The sequence below is a fragment of the Myotis brandtii genome, unplaced genomic scaffold (assembly GCF_000412655.1).
Source record: "Myotis brandtii unplaced genomic scaffold, ASM41265v1 scaffold698, whole genome shotgun sequence".
Classification (NCBI taxonomy): domain Eukaryota; kingdom Metazoa; phylum Chordata; class Mammalia; order Chiroptera; family Vespertilionidae; genus Myotis; species Myotis brandtii.
Window position 1 is genome coordinate 549,175 of NW_005370731.1, and position 15,142 is coordinate 564,316.

General features: G+C 51.1%; 2 protein-coding genes across 5 annotated transcripts in view; both read right to left on the minus strand.

Moving 5' to 3' along the window:
• Positions 1-154, minus strand: part of CD2BP2 (CD2 (cytoplasmic tail) binding protein 2) — a 4,969-nt gene extending 4,815 nt beyond the window's left edge. For 2 of the 4 annotated variants that reach the window (XR_001359790.1, XM_014529844.1), the window contains exon 1: positions 68-154. The gene's annotated coding sequence lies outside the window, so the exon portion shown is untranslated. The remainder of the gene's footprint in view (positions 1-67) is intronic. The other 2 variants (XM_005882026.2, XM_014529845.1) reach the window with 2 other exon arrangements.
• A 1,663-nt stretch (positions 155-1,817) lies between these two features.
• On the minus strand, positions 1,818-15,136 carry TBC1D10B (TBC1 domain family, member 10B). Its single transcript, XM_014529843.1, has 9 exons — positions 14,394-15,136; positions 9,116-9,215; positions 8,713-8,820; positions 8,515-8,621; positions 4,853-4,967; positions 4,666-4,731; positions 4,295-4,484; positions 3,409-3,563; positions 1,818-3,318 (listed from the first exon to the last, which is right to left on the minus strand). The coding sequence occupies exons 1-9, from the start codon at positions 15,062-15,064 to the stop codon at positions 2,671-2,673; spliced, it is 2,160 nt and encodes a 719-aa protein (XP_014385329.1). The 5' UTR covers positions 15,065-15,136; the 3' UTR covers positions 1,818-2,670.
• Positions 15,137-15,142: the final 6 nt, after the last annotated feature.

Here is a 15,142-nt window from a genome sequence, read left to right on the forward strand (position 1 = left end):
CGGGCTGTGTGCACGGGCTCAGAGCGCGGCAGAGCCGCGGGACTCGAGCAGCACCCGGCGCGCTCACCTAAGGACCCTGGACCGCCCGGCAAGGGAAGGGGGAGCTGCTCGCGTCTGGGCTACATCCGGGACACAGGCCTTCACCCGGAAGGGAACTGTGGAGAGCGCCCGGAAGGCCGGAAGTGGCTTCTCTCCAGTGAGGACCAACCGACGCCGCGGGCGGGAGTTCGGGCGGAGCGGGGAAGTCACACCCCCTCAAGAAGTGACGTAAGCTGTTTGGGGCAATAGACGAGAAGACGGGACCTGTGAGCTGCTAGACCCCCATCGAGCGAGAGGGATGGCCCCACGCAGTGTCCATTCCCTCCCACAGCTGTAGCGGCTCTGGGGAGACGGGGGCGCCAGGTCACGGTGGGGAGCAAATCCGAGCAGGGCCGATGGGGTCCTGCCCTCGTTACTCTTTCTAGGGTTGCGTCACCTTTCCTCAGGGCTGGCCAAGGGCCCTGCGCCCCTCACCATCCCAGCTCGGCGGCCAGTCATCGGTCATCGGCCCTCTCCTCTCCCTGGGGTGAGCCCGGCTCTCCCGCTGGCCCGCCTTGAGGCCCCGGACCGGGGTGGGGCACTCTCCGGACCCAGCTCCCTTTAGGACGCAGGGGAAGTAATTTACCCACCCCTCTCCCAGGGCTGAGTCTAGGCTTCCGAAGTGGAAAGGGCCCCACTACGGGAGAGGTGGCCGTGGCACCGGCTCCCAGCACCGAGGCCAGAGCCCCTCTCCAACCACAGCCGCAGAATGAAGACCCTTTTAGCAAACAGGCCCCAGCCCAGGGGCCCTTCCCGGGTTCTGTAATCTGGGCCGAGGCAGGGCTGGGTGGGGAAGTGGGCCTCCGTGCTGCGGGGACACTCGGAGCCTGAGTCCCACTAAGCTGAGGCTGTGCCCAGGAAGGGCCTACTGGAACCATAGGAGGCAGCATGGGGGTCCCCAGGGGAACAAGATGGACCACCCCTCCTCCTGCCCGTTTCCTCCAGATCGTACTACCGTGAAACTGCACCCAAAGTCTGTGCTTAGTTTCTCCCACAGGTACAGGTTCCAGACCTGGAGGGCATCATGCTAATGAAGGACCAAAATACCAGCTACCAGGGTCCCTGGTTCATCTTCCGGGGAAGCCTCCTCTTCTACCAGGAGCACCAGGCAGACATGCCCCTGGGCCTCATCCTGTTGGAGAACTGCCAGGTGGAGCCATGCCTTGGGCCACAGAACCCTATGCCTTTACCATCCTGACCCCTGGGGTAGAGGGCACAGAAGTTGGGCAGGCCTACGGGCTGGAAGCAGAAAACCAGGAGCGGGGAACCTGGCTGTGGGTTCAGGCTGGGGTGAGCTGGAGGCAGCTGGCAGTGCTACCACCCCACCCGGTAGAGGCTCAGTACCAAAGCTGTGCCAAACAGCTGGCCAAGAGCCCAGCTCACCCCCACATCCCCCCATCCCCCCAGGACTGTGGCCTTCTAGCCACCCTCAGTCCCCACTCCAGGTTCCAGGAGTTACATGAGCGCTTTGGGAAGGAGATCCGGGCACTGCAGCTGATACGTAGAGGGCTTCCGGAGGCCAGTGACAATGGAGACAGCCGATCCCAGGCAAAGATGGAGCAGGAGCTCAACCATTGTTTGTTGATGAATGGCTGAGAGATGGACCAAAGGCCAAGGGGTACCTACCTGCCAAGACCAGCCAACTGCTTCAATAGATCCTGGCTCACTCATCACTTGCTCCCTCCCTCTCTGGTCCTTATTCTAACCCCCTTCATCAAATAACAAGGCAGGAGACATGCCCAGGTTTAATAGCAGGTTCTTTTCTGGTTCCTCAAAGCGCCACATGGGGTGGGGGCAGATACAGAAGAGAATGTAAACATTGGGTTCCACCCCCTGGAGCTCAAGAAAATACCCCTTTTCCAAATAGGGGCTGGAGGGTTAGAAGGAAATAAGGTGAAAGGTGGGGGTCCTGGTGAGGCAAAGCAGGGGACACATGAGAATACAGAGAAAGGTGGGTGAATAGGAAGGAGAGCAGGAGGGTGGTAGGTGAGGAAGTGGGGGACATTTCCTGTTCCAGTGCATGTCCCCTTAAATAGAGTGCAAGAACATTGTGGAAGGAGAACCAAAGGACAGAAGATTGAGCGAACACCCCCACCCCTGGGCCAACCAGGTCCTTTATACATAATTACAACACAGAGATGTCCAGAAGTCAAGGAGGCCCCCGGCCAGGAAGTGGGGGAGGCAGGCAGGACTGGAGAGAAAAAGGAACCTAGCTCCACTTCATGGGTAAAGGGAGCAACTGGAGTGTAAGAATCTGAAAACTGACTCCCCCATTGCCAAGAGTCACCCCTTTGGTGACAAAAGGCCAATCAGGACAGCACCTGGAAAGGGACCCCAAAGGGAACTGGGGCAAGAGTGAGAGAGACCCCAGCGCGACCTAACTGGAGGTGAGGGGCCCCAGACTTGTTCAACAGCTACCTCGGAGAAATGCAGCTGCCCCATGCACTGACTGTCCTGGCTGTAGGGATCAGCAGCTGGCAAGGAGACGGGGAATCAAGCCACTTTCCTCAGAAAGAGGGACAGCTTACTGAGGGGTCTGCTCTTGGCTGAGGGAAAAGGAGGGGGCCATGCAGTCCAGCCCCAGAGCAGAGGTCAGAAGTAAGCGTCCTGCCGGGTCTCAGAGGCCGAGGACCTGTCCCCACCATCCTGGGGGGCTGGAGGCCCATCTGCCTTTCGACGCAGTGACAGCTTCCTGCCTTGGGCCTTCTTCTCCTGCTTTTGCCGTTCCTTCTCTTGCTTCTGCCGCTCCTTCTCCCGCTTCTCCCGCTCTTTCTCTTGTTTCTGTCGCTCTTTCTCCCGTTCCTTTTCTTGTTTCTCACGTTCCTTTTCCTGTTTCTGCCTTTCCTTCTCCTGCCTCCGGTCCTTCTCCTGCCTCCGGGTCTCCTTGCTGGGACCCAGTGGGGTGCTGTTACCAGTGGGCGAAGGAAGGGATGGATGCAGTCCCTCAGCGGTGACCACAGGCCCTGGGGCAGGCCCAGCACTGGCCCTCTGGGGAGGGGGTGGAGATGGGGCTCCTCCAGCTGCCAGGGAGCCCCGGCTCTTGAGGCCAGGGAGGCTGAGGAGGCTAGAGGAGGGGCCCAGGGGTGGCTGCTGCCTCCGGCGTTCCTCATGGATGGCCCGGGAGCCATGTAGTCGCCGTGAGGGCCGATACTGTAGTTCCCCCCGGGTTTCCCGCCACTTCTTGAGCTGGGCTGTGTTTTCTCGCTCAATCAGTGCTTCTGTCACTGGGAGGTTAGTCACCTAGATGGAGAAGAAGTGGGTACCAAAATGCAGATGAGGTGGGGATGGCCTGAAGCAGATTTGGGCTTTGCCAAAGCCTCTCATGCCTACCTCATGCACCAGGAAGTCCTCCTGCATGCACTGTTGGGGCAGGTTGCGCAGCTGCTCCATGGTTTCATACATGCCCTGGCAGGAGCGCAGCTTCTCCATTGAGCCCAGTGTGTGCCGCAGCAACACCAGGGCCACCCGGAAAATGATCTTTACGCCTGCAGAGAAGAGAAAAGACAGCACGGGTGATCATGCCTGGGATCTCAGCATGTCCCATGTAGGAGTGACTCACAGCTCCCATCCCTATCTACTGTAATGTGGGGCGCGGTTATGGTGTTTTGGCCAGGTTCAAGCCTCGGACTAATGAAAGGACAGGGTCCTCTCATTGCCACATGCAAGTCCCAGCTGGAGGGCAGGGCCCATCCAGCACAATTATAGCCAACGGCTGTGGTTGTAAGCTTGAACCTGTGGTCCAAACACGTAGCCCCACATGCCTTGTGCTAGAGTTCAGGTGCATGTAGTTGAGTGAGGTTGAAACTCACGAGAATGCTGTAAACAACGTGATCACGCCCCTACTTTGCCTCGTGGCATCTGCTATAAAAGTCACGGCTTGTGGGCGCCGGAGCTGTCTCCTCATCAGGGAGCAGCGTCCCACCGAGACCCAGCTTTCATTCTCTTGTCTGTCTTTCCTTAATCCTTTCACCCCCCCACTCAGGATCGCCCTTGGCTGTGCTGGTGCGGCCCACTGTAAACCTTACATATGAGGAAACTGAGGCCCAAGATGGGAAATGAGCTGCCATGGGTTTCAGGTTCCTGGGAGGGAGAGTAGGCTCTGGGGTTAGTGGCAGAGCCAAGACCAGGCCTCAGGTTCCAACCCCCAGACCCAACAAGCACCTTCTATCAGCAGACCACCGCCTGGCAGGCACTGTGAAAACCCCCACAAATGTACCTTCACAGAAGAACATATCCCAGACACGCAGCACTGAAGCCCAGGGCAGAGTGCGGGCAAAGATGCACATGAACCATTCTGTCATGTAGAGCACGGGGTCAATGCGCTGCCGCCGCAGGTGCCTATGTGCCAGTGGGGAGGCACGGCGCAAGAGTGCAAAAAAGATTTCTCCGTCCAGCTGAATGGCCTCCTAAAAGTGAGATGAGCCATGAGAAGGGGCCTGCTGTGGCCCCCTTGAGCAGGGGATCCTCACCTCAGTGGGCGAGGCCCAGAGCAGAGGGGACAGAAGGGCAGAAGGTGGGGCAGGACAAGGACCTCCCTGCAGCCTTGGGGAAAAGTCAGCCTGTTGTACCAAGCCTTCAGGTACTCACCAGCCCTGCACTGTAGTAACCCGGGAGGTACTTGTCACAGATCTGTACCAGGCACCAAAAGGCTTGCTGAGAAGGGCAAAAACAAGGAGGGAGGGGGCCTGAGAAATGGAGCAGAGAGCTCCCCCATCACCACTGTAGGCTAAGATCCTCCCCACCCCCTCCCCAACCAGGACCACAGTATGCTGACCTCAGCAGGCATGTGCATGAGCAGCACTGCAGCCACTGGGGCCTGTGCCTGGCAGTAGCCCTCGTCGGGCCGGTAGATAGTGTAGGCCTTAAGGATTCGATACAGGTCCTGTTGCCTGTGGGTATCGGGAAAAACCATGAGGGCAAGCACAAGAGTTGGAAGCTCTCTGCCCCAAACTAAATCTGCCCAGCCTCCAGCCCCAGCCCAGACCCCTCCTAAATCTAATTCCAGATTAACTTCTGAGCTTTACTACCACACACCTCAATCCCCTTCCTAGTCCTGCCTATCAAGCTTAAACCAAAGACTCAGATCACACAAAACATTCCAGGCTGCAGACTTCCACCCTTGCCTGCACACCCCACATGCTCCCTACCATTCCCAGCAGTCCGTGTTCGCTCTCTCTCCATCTGCCAGCATCCAATAAACCTTCAAGGTCATCTTGCAGAAGCTTTCAATAGCTACAGCTTCAGTCCTCCTCTAGCACAGTCTGAATGTTTGTATCATGCCCCCCTCCCAAACCACCACCACCAATGGGCCCTGGTTCTAGGTGAAGGCTTGGGAAGCCAGATGTGCCTTAGACCTTTCTCTTGTCTCTACATCCAAAAGAATAAAATCTCTTCCCTAGACTTGCTCCTCTTCCTTGAGGGTGCCCCAACACTGTGTTTGGGAATTCCATCCACTCAGCCCCACATCAGAAAACAGAAAGCCTTCCTTTACTTCCCATGGCTAATCACAGTCTTCTCAACACTACGACCTAAATTTATTCCATCTGTTCCTTCACAACCACTTCACAGCTCACACCTTCATCACTTACCCAGAAAAAAGTAATCACCTCCCAGATCATCTCCCTGCATCCAGTCACACACATACTCCTGACCACTGCTTACAATCGTGTTTCCAAAATTCAGTCACTGTTCTTTATCTGCATTCCACCCCTACTACTATTATTCTCCATTTTGCAATAGCATCCATGAAATGACAGGTTTGATATACTAGTTAGTTACCTAATACTTGTCTGCTTTTATGCCCTGCCTTCCCCCCTGTTGCTACGGGTGAACTGTCTGTGATCCTGGACAAGCACAGCCTTTCCACTTGGGACTGGATCTCATCCCCTTGCCTACACAGGCCATCTCCAGTAACCTTCCCATCTCTCCTGCATCATCAATTTTTCTCCCTCTACTAGATCATTCCCATTGGCAAACTACATCTTTTATTTCCTTTAGTTTAAAGTAAGTCTCTTGACTTCACTTTCCTCTCCAAATATCACACTGTTTCCTTCCTTACCTATTAAGTGAAACTCCGCCAGAGTATAGACTCACTGTCTTCAATTTCTTTCCTCCCTTTCTCCAGCGAGGCTTTAATCCACTGTTCCTCACAAAACTGTTTTTATCTAAGGCAGTGATGGCGAACCTATGACACGCGTGTCAGAGGTGACACGCGAACTCATTTTTTTGGTTGATTTTTCTTTGTTAAATGGCATTTAAATATATAAAATAAATATCAAAAATATAAGTCTTTGTTTTCCTATGGTTGCAAATATCAAAACATTTCTATATGTGACACGGCACCAGAGTTAAGTTAGGGTTTTTCAAAATGCTGACACGCCGAGCTCAAAAGGTTCGCCATCACTGATCTAAGGCCGCCCACAGTTTTAGTCCAGAGGTCAATTTGCAACTTGACTTTACTTGACCCATCAGAAGCATTTCACACAGCTGATCCTAAAACCCCTCTTCACTTTGCTTCCAGGAATCACATACTCCTGGTTTTCCTTCTACCTCTCCAGCTTCTTCCAGTTCATTTACTGGTTCATTCTCAGTAATTACTATTCTTAAAAATGTTGGAGCTGCAGGGCTCAATCTCTGAGCTTCCTTTCATTTATACACTTGCTGCCTTGACAACTTCATCCAGTCCCATGGGTGAGATTTAGTCCCATCTAGAGAGTGACAGGTCTTCACTTTCCAATTTATTTCCAATTTAAACCTCTCCCCGAAATCCATAATTATATATATTTACCTCCAACCTACTTTACATCTCCATCTTGATGTCCAATAAGTATTTCAAACTACACATTCCAAAACTGAACTCCTGATATACCTCCCAAACTTACTTTCCCCCGTTTTCCCCATCCATATCAGCATATGGTAACTCCATTCTTCCAGTTTCTCGGACCAAAAACCTTAAGAGTCATTGATAACTCCTCCTCCTCTTTCTCTCTCACACACACTCCACATCTAATCGACTGGCAAATCTTTTTGGCTCTAGCTTCAAAATAAAACCAGAATCCAACCATTTCTCCCAGTAGTTCCACTGCTACGATCCTTATCTATCAACATCTCTCCTGGATTATGGAAATAGTCTCCTCACTGTTTTCTCTGCTTCTGTCCTTGTCTCCTTATAGGCTATCCTTAGCACAGCAGCCAGGATGAACCTTTTAAAATATACAAGTCAGCCCTAGCCAGTTGTTTAGTGGTTAGAGCATCGGCCTATAGACTGAAGGGTCTCAGGTTCAATTCCGATCAAGGGCACATACCTGGGTTGCAGGCTCAATCCTAGACCCCGTGCAGGAGGCAACCAATGTGTCACTCATACATCGATGTGTCTCTCTCTGCCTCTCCCCATCCCTTCTACTCTATCCAAAAATCAATGGAAAAAATATCCTCGGGTGAGGATTAACAAAAAAAAGTAAAATAAAATACAAGTCAGATCTGCTCAGCCGGTGTTGCTCAGTGGTTGAGCATAGACCCATAAACCAAGAAGTCACCAGTTCAATTCCTGGTCAGGGCACATGCCTGGGTTGCTGGCCCGATCCCCAACGGGGGGTGTACAGGAGGCAGCCCATTGATGATGTTTCTCTCTCATCAATGTTTCTATCTATCCCTTTCCCTTCCTCTCTCTCTAAAAATAAAAGTCAGATCCAATCACTTAAACCCCAATTTCCATTCACATTCTCTAGTCCACTCTTAAACTCCTCTTTATCACTTACCATCATTTATTTCACATACAACATATTTTCTTTCATCGTACTGTCTATCCCCACTAAAATATAATAAGCCCCATGAGGGCAAGAGTTTTTGTCTCTTGTTCACTGCTGTCATCCGTGACTAGAAGAGTGCCTAGCAGACAGTAGATGCTCAATAAATATTTGCTGAAAGGATGAACTTGTTGATAAAAAATGTCATCCGAGAACCACCTAAGATCAACTTGCATATTACTGGGAAGCAGTAAAAATACACTCGGAAAAGCCTGGGAAAAAACAAAAATTCAAGTGCCCTGGCACAGTATTTAAGGGCCCTTCGTGATCTGGCCCTAAACTACTTTTCCAGCCTCAACTACCCAACCTCACTGCCCAAACACAGTTTACATACCCCCCAGGCAGGAAAACCTTGTCCCCTGCTCTGCTCCCATCTAGCCTTCAAAGCCCAGCTCAATGCCATGAGCCCTTGCTGTGCCGCCCTTTCTTGCCCCTACAACAGACCCCCAGCCCCACCCAGCAAGTCAGAGTCTTCTGAGAACACGTCCCTCAATATGGCTTGACACTCAATCCACCAAGGACCAGCCTTCTAGAAGTCCTGGAGAGCATGAACTGCTTTCAACTGTCTTGTATCCACCTGGAGCCACCAACAAATGTTTGCTAACTAACCCACGTGGCCAGGCCACCTTACCCATGCCCCCCTCGAGCAGCAAACATCTCATGGAAAGGGAACTGGCGGTGCAGGTCCTTCTCAATCACATCCAGCCACTTGGGGTCCCCAGGAGCCCGTTCCAGCTCCTACAGTGGGAAAGCAACGATTACCTCAGGATCTGGGGGAGCTGATGATATCCTTCAGCCAGTGTCACACGTCCCCACACCCTGGACACACCTCAAACTTGCCCGGGTTCTGCTCCAGGAGCTCCTTGCTATTGGACAGATACTGCCAGGCCTTGGCTCTGAGGGAGGAGGGTATTCCCTTCCGGCAGCGCAGCTTCACCTAAGGCAGAATGGCAGGCAGGGGAACAGCTTCAGGGACTGGCCCAGCCTCCAAGTCTTCCCCAGCAATCCTCAGGCTCCCGGGGACACCCCTCCCACATCCATGGGCTTAACTCCACTCCACTAGACCTTGCCTGGCTTAAAGTTACTCCTTCCCCCAGGCCCAAGTCCCACTTCTCCCCAGCACGGTCCACAGAGCAGATACTACCATGTTCCTGGGCTTCCCCAGAGCACCGGGACCCACCCTGCCCCTGCCCCTTGTGCACTGCCCTGCCCACCACGTAGCCTTCTCAAACCTTCTGGAAACGTCGTGACAGCCACTTGTCCCAGTTACTGAACATCTCCAGCCACTTGAGCTCCCGCTGCCGAGCCACATCCACGGGAATGGAGCTCTCTCTGCAGGATGGGGGAGCATGGAAAGGGTCAGTAGCAGTAGTGTAATGCCTGGATTGCTGAGGGAACTGAGGCAAGCCACCTCCAGGCTCAAATGAGAGACTGGACATAAAAACATTTTGTGAGCTGCCAAACATCAGATGTCTGGCCATTTAACTATCCAAGGCCCTAGTTAACCAAACTGAAAGGACTTCTTCCCTTTGGAAGGAATCTCTGCACAGAGATTGTGTTCTCATGTTGGATTTCTATACAGACATGTGTTTAAATCCTACTTCTGATGTATATAAGTTTGGGGAGAGAGTACAGAATATATAAAACCATAGTTTGCATTAGACCTAAATTCAAGTTCTAGCTTTTAACACTTATTTATTGTATAATCCTGGGTAAGTCACTTAATTCCTCTAAGCCTCAATTTCCTCATGTATAAGATGTAGAGAAAAACAATATCTACCTGACAGTTTATATGAGACAATACATATAGGGGTGCAGGAGATAACAATTATTATCCATAAAATAAAATATAGAATATACTTCTCTGTCTCCTTAGAAGCAACTGTCTTGAGTTTCCTCCTATCAGACTCTTGAGATTCCCTTGGGCCACCTGCAATTCTCTTTACCTCCTCCTCTCTGAAATCACTCCCGACTCCCAGGCAAATGAAGCTTTCCTTACACTGTTCACTGTCTGTCAGAGCTACACATCAAGATGCCCCATCAGTCTTTTTTTTTAATAGACTTTAAAAAATATTTTTGTTGATTTGAGACAGAGAGAAAGAGAACAAGAGAGAGAGAAACTTCAATTTGTTGTTCCACTTATTTATGCATCATCGGTTGATTCTTGTATGTGCCCTGATTGGGGATCAAACCCGCAACCTTGGCATATAGAGATGATGCTCTAACTGAGTGAACTACCCAGCCAAGGTCCCCATCAGTCTTGAAATAATTACTTTTAGGAGTCAATACCAGGAGGTGAGTGGAATGGAAGAAAGAGCTTGGGGTTTCCAGACAGACCTGAGCTCAAATCCCATTTCTGTCCTTAGAAGTCGGGGTGTCTTGATAAGTGATAACCTGAGTCTCTTCCTCATCTGTAAAACAGGGATGTCACAACCTACATCACAAAGTTATGGGAGCCCCAGCTCGTTTGGCTCAGTGGATAGAGCATCAGCCTATGGACTGAAGGGTCCCAGGTTTGATTCCAGTCAAGGGCACATCCCTGGGTTGCAAGCTCGATCCCCAGGGGGGGGCACGCAGGAGGCAGCCAATCAATGATTCTCTCATCATTGATGGTTCTATTTCTCTCTCCCTTCCTCTCTGAAATCAATAAAAATATATTTTAAAATAACAAGAGAAACATACAAAGAGATGAGAAGTCTATTGAGAAACTGTATATAAAGGACTATTAAAAGAGAGGGCTCACCCGGCCAGCATGGCTCAGTGATTGAGCGTCAACCTATGAACCAGGTCACGGTTCGACTCCCGGTCAGGGCACATGCCCAGATTTCTGGCTCAATCCCCAATTTGGGGCTTGCAGGAGGCAGTCGATCAATGATTCTCTCATCATTGATGGTTCTATTTCTCTCTCCCTTCCTGTCTGAAATTAATTTAAAAAATAAATATGTTTTTAAAAATGCACAGAAGAGCCTGGCCAGTGTGGCTCAGTGGTTGAGCGGCAACCTATGAACCAGGAGGTCCCCAGGGCACATGCCCGAGTTGTGGGCTTGATCCCCCCTGTGGGGCGTGCAGGAGGCAGCCAATCAATGATTCTCTCTCAGCATTGATGTTTCTTTTTTGTTTTTATTTTAATATATTTTTATTGATTTCAGAGAGGAAGGGAGAAGGAGAGAGAGATAGAAACATCAATGATGACAGGGAATCGTGATTGGCTGCCTCTTGCATGCCCCACTCTGGGGATCGAGTCCACAACCCAGGCATGTGCTCTGACTGGGAATCAAACCGTGACCTCCTGGTTCATAGGTCGACGCTCAAACGCTGAGCCACGCTGGCCAGGCTCATCACTGATGTTTCTATCTCTCTCTCCCTCCCTCTTCCTCTCTGAATTCAATAAAAAATATATTTTTTAAAAATAATAAAAATAAGCCCTAGCAGGTTTTGCTCAGTGGATAGAGTGTCGGCCTACGACTGAAGAATTCCTGGTTTGATTCCAGTCCAGGGCACGTACCTCAGTTGCAAGCTCGATCCCTGGCCCTGGTTAGGGTGTGTGCGAGAGGCAATCAATTGATGTGTCTCTCTTACATCAATGTTTCTCTGTGTCCCTCTCCCTTCCACTCTCTCTAAAAATCAATGGAAAAATATCCTCCGGTGAGGATTAACAAAAAGAAAAAAACAAAAAAATTAAAAATGCACAGACGAGGCATCTAATTGAAGTAGGGGAGTGGCTATCAGGAAAGGCTTCCTAGAGAAAAATACAAAGAGATGAGAAGTCTATTGAGAAACTGTATATAAAGGACTATTAAAAGAGAGGGCTCACCCGGCCAGCATGGCTCAGTGATTGAGCGTCAACCTATGAACCAGGTCACGGTTCGACTCCCGGTCAGGGCACATGCCCAGATTTCTGGCTCAATCCCCAATTTGGGGCTTGCAGGAGGCAGTCGATCAATGATTCTCTCATCATTGATGGTTCTATTTCTCTCTCCCTTCCTGTCTGAAATTAATTTAAAAAATAAATATGTTTTTAAAAATGCACAGAAGAGCCTGGCCAGTGTGGCTCAGTGGTTGAGCGGCAACCTATGAACCAGGAGGTCCCCAGGGCACATGCCCGAGTTGTGGGCTTGATCCCCCCTGTGGGGCGTGCAGGAGGCAGCCAATCAATGATTCTCTCTCAGCATTGATGTTTCTTTTTTGTTTTTATTTTAATATATTTTTATTGATTTCAGAGAGGAAGGGAGAAGGAGAGAGAGATAGAAACATCAATGATGACAGGGAATCGTGATTGGCTGCCTCTTGCATGCCCCACTCTGGGGATCGAGTCCACAACCCAGGCATGTGCTCTGACTGGGAATCAAACCGTGACCTCCTGGTTCATAGGTCGACGCTCAAACGCTGAGCCACGCTGGCCAGGCTCATCACTGATGTTTCTATCTCTCTCTCCCTCCCTCTTCCTCTCTGAATTCAATAAAAAATATATTTTTTAAAAATAATAAAAATAAGCCCTAGCAGGTTTTGCTCAGTGGATAGAGTGTCGGCCTACGACTGAAGAATTCCTGGTTTGATTCCAGTCCAGGGCACGTACCTCAGTTGCAAGCTCGATCCCTGGCCCTGGTTAGGGTGTGTGCGAGAGGCAATCAATTGATGTGTCTCTCTTACATCAATGTTTCTCTGTGTCCCTCTCCCTTCCACTCTCTCTAAAAATCAATGGAAAAATATCCTCCGGTGAGGATTAACAAAAAGAAAAAAACAAAAAAATTAAAAATGCACAGACGAGGCATCTAATTGAAGTAGGGGAGTGGCTATCAGGAAAGGCTTCCTAGAGACTAAGGGGACCTGTGAGGTAAGCCACAAAAGACTGGGTAGAACTTAGCAGGAAAAGGGGGAGAAAGGTATCCCTGGCCTGAGTATGAATCAGTTCAACAGGAGCACAGCACGAAGTGCACGGTGAGGAGCAGCAGGAGAGCAGACCAGAGGGGCTGGCAGGGCCAGATAATAAGGAGCCTATGCGCAGGCTAAAGCACTTGGACTTTAACCTGTGGCCAGTGGGGAACCACTAAAAGTTTTTAAGGTACATATGGCCCAGTCAGCCTTGTGCCTCAGTAGATTCCTCCAGCACAGAAGATGGATTTTAGAGAGACAAAACTATAAAGCAGAGAAACAGCATTCAGCACAGTGCCTGGCATACAAGTGGGGCTCACTAAAATCCAATTCAATCCAAGAATTCCTTAGGATAACATGGTATTAAGGAGAACCATTGGTCACAGAGAACCAGATTGAGTAGAGCAATTCATTCAATTGCTTCTTCATTTGTAAATTGGGTACAACACATCCCTCAAGCATGGGAAAGCATCAGGGTCAAATTTCAGTTGCCATTCCCTTAGAGGACCAAGAATGTTGGTGTGCAAAGGTTTTCTGATTTTTTTTTTTTTTTTTTTTTTTGGTGGGTAATAATCCCTGACTAGAATATTCTCTCACCACCAGGCAGGTCCTCCACCAACCCCAACAGGCCCAGCCATGATTAAATCCTACATATTCTTTAAGATTCAGATTAGCTTCAGCAGGATTCCCAGACTGGGCAAAACATCCCTTCCCCAGGTGCTCACAAAATCCTGTGATCATCTCTAAGTGAAACCTAACATACATTGAAACCAAGTATTTAGGTATATTTCTCCCTCTAAATGATGAGCAACTTGAAATGACTGTTTTATCCTTAATATCCTGCACAGGGCCTGCCACCTGGGTACTCAGGTGATGCTGAACTGACCAGCAGGTTACAGGAGTAGAGAAACAATGTGCAGGATCCAAAGAGAGAGAAGGAAGAAGTCAGAGGTGATCACACCCCCCCTCAGGAGTGACTCAGGCCCCTGGAGGGAACTAGGAAAGAGTAAGCTGGGCTGAGGAGATGAGAAAATGGGGAAGAGCCCTTCCCCACCCCCTTTCCCTCAGTGAAAACACAAGACTGTCCTCTGTTCTGCAGAGGGGCCCTGTTTTCAGAGTCTCCCTCCATCAACCAGATTTCTCCACCTCCCCACCCCATCAGACCTAGGGTTATGAGGAAGGTGCGACGGCTGCTTCACTCAGACTCTCCCACTAGGGGACCAGAGATCTCTACCAGAACCCCTGCCCAGCCAACACTGTAGAATATCTGGCTCAAAGCTAGAGCCTCATATAAAGGAGCTGGGATGATCTTAGATATCACCTCATTCAGCCTTTCATTTCATAAACTGAGCACGGAAATGGGGAAGACACCGGCTCAAGGGCGCACAACCCACCAAAGGCAAAGCTTAGGCTCAAACCCAGAACTCCTGACACCTGCTCTGAAACTCACAAACATGTGCAGAACTTCTGGATGAGGATGCTCTAGGCTAGGGCATGACAGGAATCGCCAGGTATCCCACACCCACGAATCACCCTGGATCCTCAGAGGAGGCTGGGCTGCCAGAGTCTGAGCAAGCTACTTCTTCTACCCCCACCCCCAAAACCTGCTTCACTGAAGCAGTCCCACTGGGTACTCACAGGCTGCCCGAATACTGGCTGCCCCCAAGGAAGCCATACTTGTCCGTCTTCCGCAGGGCCAGCCCATTTATAATCTCCGAGTCTGAGCCCACGGAGCTCCCATCATCCACCAAGGACTCCAAGGTCCCAGACATGAGGCTCACGGAGTCCAAGCAGCTCATAGTGTCCGGGGCCTGCCCTCGGGGCCCAGAGATGCCAGGTCCCAGGCTGGACATGGAGCCTAGATCCTGAGAGTTTTCTGCAGGCTCTGGAGCAGGGGTCACCATCACAACCGCGACCAGAGCCTCACTAGTCCCTGAAGGCCCTGTGCCGGACCCGGAGGGGTCCTCTGGAACCGGTCCTGTTGATGCTGATGTTGCTGCTCCATGTCCACTTGTCACCTGTCCTGCTGTCACTGCTGCAATCCGTGCAGTCACTCCTGAGGCCGCTGTGGTTCCCGGCTTGGGGGCAAGCGGGGGTTTGGCGGTCAGGGCTCCAGGAGCCGTTCTGGACGAGGTTCTGGTGGAGGTTCCTGGTCCAGAGGCGGGTGAGGTTCTAGTCTCCTCCATCTTTGGAGAGTCTGCCCCGAGGGCGTGAGCCATTGACGTCTGGTCTCCGATTACTGCCGCGGGCACCAGGACCTCTGGGCCGGAGGAGACCTGCGCTTCGGGTGAGGCCTCCAGTGTTAGCATCACCACTGTGCTGCCCGAGACCGTCGGGGCTGGGGCTGAGGCCGGGGCTGAAGCCGGGACCGGAGCTGAAGCCGAGAC

What these genes read in the sequence shown, in the direction of transcription:
- TBC1D10B (XM_014529843.1), bottom strand. Translation starts at nt 15,064, where the DNA reads ATGCTAACACTGGAGGCCTCACCCGAAGCGCAGGTCTCCTCCGGCCCA. An exon ending in AGCCAGTATTCGGGCAGCCT is followed by an intron (nt 9,216 to 14,393) that starts GTGAGTACCCAG and finishes CCCATCCTGCAG; the next exon opens with AGAGAGCTCCATTCCCGTGG. An exon ending in GCTGCTCGAGGGGGGCATGG is followed by an intron (nt 4,968 to 8,514) that starts GTAAGGTGGCCT and finishes CGATACCCACAG; the next exon opens with GCAACAGGACCTGTATCGAA.